The sequence below is a fragment of the Condylura cristata genome, unplaced genomic scaffold, assembly GCF_000260355.1.
Source record: "Condylura cristata isolate star-nosed mole 26May11 unplaced genomic scaffold, ConCri1.0 scaffold00003, whole genome shotgun sequence".
NCBI lineage: Eukaryota > Metazoa > Chordata > Mammalia > Eulipotyphla > Talpidae > Condylura > Condylura cristata.
In genome coordinates this window covers 77,851,315-77,856,067 of record NW_004567104.1, presented here as the reverse complement: position 1 = coordinate 77,856,067, position 4,753 = coordinate 77,851,315, and the positions used below count along the sequence as shown (strand labels likewise).

Sequence of the window (4,753 nt, the reverse complement as noted above, 5' to 3'; positions counted from 1 at the left end):
CCGAGGAGCCGGCCCCGCCCCGGGGAGCGGTTGTTCTTGTGTCCAGGGGCCCTCGCCGCCACGGCAGTGACCTCGGGGTGGTGTGGGGGGTCTCTCCAGGGCTGCTGCCACGCAGCGGGGGCGGCACCTTTCCCCCAAAGGAAGGGGGCACCTGGCCAGTGAGGAGTGGGTCAGCGAGGCCCCGGCGCCGGCCCGCCTCTCCGGAAGCTCGGCGCACAGCGCGCCGAGACCAGGGCCAACCGGTGCCTCTGTTCAATTTCAGGCAGCTCTAACCCTCTGTGCACAGTTCGGCTGAACGAGCCCGAGCAGAAGTTCTCCAGCGCCCTCCTGAGAGACACGGCCGACCTCATTTGGGACGAGGAGTTCAGCTTGTGTGTGCAGCCCCTGGGCGTGGGGCCCAAGGCCACCCTTGTTGAGGGCCACCTCCTTCAGGGCTCTGCATAGCACCTTTCGTGACCCCCAAATTAAAACAAAATCAGATCTTCCTTGAAGGCGCGCTAAGCCGCTAGGCAGCTCGTAGGACACATGGATCATTTCTGAGGCAGCCATGAATGTCCTCTCCCTCCCTCCCCACGCCCCTGTGCCGGGACAGCCCCGTGTCAGGGCTCCTGGCTGCCTCAGAAACACCCATGTTCCAGAGCAGGACGAGGAAAAGCCTCTGGTGCCCAGATCTGCCTTGAGAACAGACAGGGGAAAGCTGGTAATTAGGCCATTGGTAATTAGCGATAGGCGGATTCTGGATAAAATATTATCAAACGGCATCTGGCAGCACATTACAAATGGCAGAGATGGGCGCGTCATGCTGGTTCAGTGGTGAGATCTTAGTGAAAAGATCAGAGGAGGAAATACACTTCCTACCTCTGGCTATGGCAGTAGCTATTCCACAAGCTTTAATATCCGTTCCTAATTTTATAGGTCTTAATTAGAGTAAGATTTATGGCCGCTTCTCTACTTTGATAATCACTGTAGATGCTAAAGACCAAAGCAGTACCGTCGGGGTCCGGGAGAGGACACCCGCCGTTTTTGTAGAAATGGCGGTTCGCGTGATGAGGCAAGAAAAAGAAATGATGGACTGGAACAACACAGGGAAAGAAGAGAGAAGGTGATTCATGACTTGAAGATACGTCGCGTACCTAGACTGCTCAGGAAATGCAAAACTACTCACAATCATGGAAAAGGACAGGAGTAAATTGGAAACTTACCGTCTCAGTACCGTGACGGACTCCAAAAATGCAGTAACGGATTACTTGCGGACACAGAAATAATTAGCCAAAGTAATGGAAGCAAAGCCCGTGGTCAGCTGAAGAACTCCGTTGACCATGAATGGAAATGTAGACACGTCCTTAGGAAACGGGGTGACTTTCCTGACGAGAACTCCAAGGGCAAGCACACAGGCAGCCAGGAGCTGCTGGAAGATGTGCGACGCTCAAGTCTCGAAGTAACGCAGAGAGCCACGGCCGAGTCGCGGAGCACGGGGGACACGTCAGACGAGACTGTTCTCCCGCTCGCGGTGGACAAAGAATGAGTCTGACGCCCGCCCTGGGGGCCATCACCAGCTACCAGAAAGAAAACCCCTCGGACGCTGTCCTTTCTCCTGCCAGTTCACCTGGCCAAGGAAATGCACGTCACACGAGCAGGTGCCGTGTGAAGCGTTTCTCTCCGCTCACGTGCCGTCATCACGTACTGAAAACAGCCACCCCCGTTACCCAGGCTGGCGTCGAGGCCCCGGAGACGGGCCCGGGACCAGGGCCTCGGCAGCCCGCTGGCCTGGGAAGGTGACTGTGGGCCACAGAAGGCGGCGTTATGGCCACAGTTTTTACTTTTGTGTACATTACGTGGCCGGACTTCCTGTATGGTCACACGTGGCTCTTTAAAACATGTCGCTTCGTTAAAATACCACACTGCCCGGCCGGCACCGGAGCCGGCGCCCGCTCCTGGCCAGCACCCCGCCCGGGGTCCGCGCTCGTCCGGGACCCGCGTCTGCAGGTGGCAGCCATGCTGGTTCTGCAGCGCGGCTGCCAGGGGTCTTGTAGGGCCGGTCATGGGTTTCCGTAGTGGACGCGGAGGGTGGCCGGGTCCTCGCTGTGACCGGGAGAAAGTGCTGTTCTGAAAGAGACCGAAGCCTCGAGGCCTCACAGCTCTTCTTTCCGCAGCGATCTGAACGCCAAGTCCAAGGAGCTGAGACTGCAGGTCGCAGCGGCTGGGGGCGCCTCGGAAGGTGGGTGGACGAAGGCGGACGAAGGCCCCGCTGCAGGGAGGGGCCCGGCGCCTCCACCAGGCCTGGGGGCACGTGGGGCTGGGCTCCCCCCACCTCCCTGCTCTCAGGGAGCGCCGGCTGGTGACCCTTCTGGCTGGTGACCGGCGCGAACGTCCCAGCTGCTTCCGTTCGGGCACCAGCGTGCCCACGGGCTCTCTGGCCAGCCGTCTGCCAGCCCTACCCAGCTGGCTTGGGTTGGTTTGCTCTTTCGGCAGACTTCCAGGATCTCTCATTTAACCATTTTTGGCTCAGCGGGGGCAGCTCTCGGGCCTCCCAGCCTCAACAGTCCTTTTCTTTTTAACACACAAATGTGTCCTCGCTACCAGTGGGCGGCCGGGCCCCGAGCTGCGCCCAGCACCTCCAGAGCGTCCCCTCTGGCGAGCCTGGGTCTCTTACCCACTGGCCGCGGGGTCCGGCCCCCTCTCTGCCCCCTCTCGGAGGTCCCCAGAACTGCTTTCGCTGGACACGGCTTTCCATGCAAGAGAGCGCCAGTTCGAGGTTCCCTAGGGTGAACAGGGGCACCGGTGTGTGATCAGCAGTCGCAGTGCTTATGGCCTGGAAAAGTCTGCGGACCCCACCGGGCAGGGCCGGGCCTGGCCCAGCTGTGGAGGCCACGGGGCCTACCTCAAGCCACAGGGCCAGAGCGCTCCAGGGTGGCGAGCAGTTGGGGGGGAGGGGGGCGCTTCCCTGGACTCTGGTCTGGGGGTGACCACGGGCCCCCCGTAACAATTGCTTGGGGACCGCTGCTTGTCCCGAGAGGGGAGTCCTCACCAGCCTGGGCGCACCCCTGCCCCCACCTCGGTGTCACCCCAGGCCAAGCCGGCGGGTCTGTGGAATTCCAGGTGTACAAGCAGAGACCAGCCCAGCGGGGAACCCGCACCCCGACTCCCGGCTCGGCCTGCGCCTTTATTGCCCGGGCTCACGCGAGGCTGTTCCCCACGCGCCCAGCCCCAGAGGGGCTCCCCCTGTCTGAGGGAGGTTGCACGCCTCCGCCCGGCTCGGTGCCGCCCCTGCGCCCGTCGGCGCCCGCGGAGAGTGGGGCCGGTGTTGCCGGGATCTGCAGTCCCCGCCTCCCGGCCGGGCCCTGCGCCACCTTCCGCGGTCTCGAACCGCCCCGGGGACAGGCTCAGCGCCCGGGAGCACAGCGGGGTCCGCCCACCGCGGCCGTGGGCACCTGATGGGCCTCGCTTGCCTTTCAGCGCTGCTGGCGACGGCGACCGTCCCTCTGGACTTGTTTCGGAAGCAGCCGGCGGGGCGGCAGAGCTTCACGCTGACCAGCGGGGCCTCGCTGGACCGCTCGGTGTTGGGCTGGGTCTCCGCGGAGGTAGGCGGGCGTGCGCGACGGGCTTCCCGCGGGTCTGGGGGAGCCTCGCCCTCTCTGGGCCCCACTGGGGCGCACGCCACGGCTGCCTGTGACGTGGCCTCGGGCCCGCACGGCCTCGCTGGGCGGTAGCGTTGTCCCGCTGGGTCTCCCCAGCGCCCTCCATCACGCGTGGGTGTCATCAGGGGAAACTGGGGTTCATCATCACTGAGTGCCACCGGCCGGTGGACGTGAGCTGAGGAGGACATCGAGGCTCCGGTCAGACACACGATCTCCTTCTCGGCAGTTTTCTTACACAGAACCCGGTGAGGCCAAGTCCCGGCAAACCCCCCCGCCTGTGCCTGCCACAAAGATAGAAAAGGACCGCACCGTGATGCCCTGTGGCACCGTGGTCACCACCGTGACGGCCGTGAAGACCAAGCCCCGCTTCGACGCCGGGAGGGCATCCCCGCTGGGCTCGGGTGAGTGCGGCTGGCGCCGGGCCCGGGGCGTCGGGCTCCCGAGGACACGCAGGCGGCCGGGCCGCGGGTCAGGGCCCAGTGCCCTGTTAGACAGACCGGCCAGTGGATGCCGCCAAGTAGACACCGGGGAGCCGGGCGGTCCGGTGTGTGCTCTGAAGCCCGAGTCCAGGCCTTGGCTGGGCTGGCAGTGAGGCGACCTCCCCAGTGTGCCCGGGGCTGCAGGCTCTCCGGAGAATAGCGCCTCCTCGTCAGAGGCCCTTGGGAGCGCCGTGTGGTCCTGGATTCGGTCCCGCGCCGTGAGAGCGGTGACGCCTGGCTCTGTGAAGGCGCCCTGTGTGTCTGCCCGCTCAGAATGGCCCGGGTGCGAGAGACGGGAGGTTCTGGCTGCACTGAAATGTCTCTGAAACTGTATGAGACCCGAGCCCCCGGGGAAGAGGGCAGGACAGTCTGCCGGGCCTCGGGCGCTGGGCCAGGCTGGTGGGCTCACGCGGGGGCGTGGACCCGGCGGGGGCCTGGACCCGGCTGGGGCCTCACGACCGCGGCTTCTGCTGCAGAGTCTCCCCTGAGGACGCCCGTCAAGGTGCAGGTGATCGAGAAGGACATCTCGGTGCGCGCTGTCGCCTGCCGCGGCGCCCCGGTCAGCAAGACGCTGTCCTCTTCCGATACAGGTAATGCCCACCGGAGCCCGGCAGCTCTCCCCGCCCCCAGCCAGCC

General features: G+C 64.4%; 1 protein-coding gene across 1 annotated transcript in view; it reads left to right on the top strand.

The window, feature by feature from the left end:
* The window catches only part of C2CD2 (C2 calcium-dependent domain containing 2), a 25,089-nt gene that overhangs the window by 18,166 nt on the left and 2,170 nt on the right, over positions 1-4,753 (top strand). The window contains exons 4-8 of the mRNA XM_012731020.1: positions 179-371; positions 2,154-2,218; positions 3,457-3,581; positions 3,865-4,039; positions 4,594-4,707. Of these exons, the coding sequence (XP_012586474.1) occupies positions 179-371; positions 2,154-2,218; positions 3,457-3,581; positions 3,865-4,039; positions 4,594-4,707 (672 nt within the window). The remainder of the gene's footprint in view (positions 1-178; positions 372-2,153; positions 2,219-3,456; positions 3,582-3,864; positions 4,040-4,593; positions 4,708-4,753) is intronic.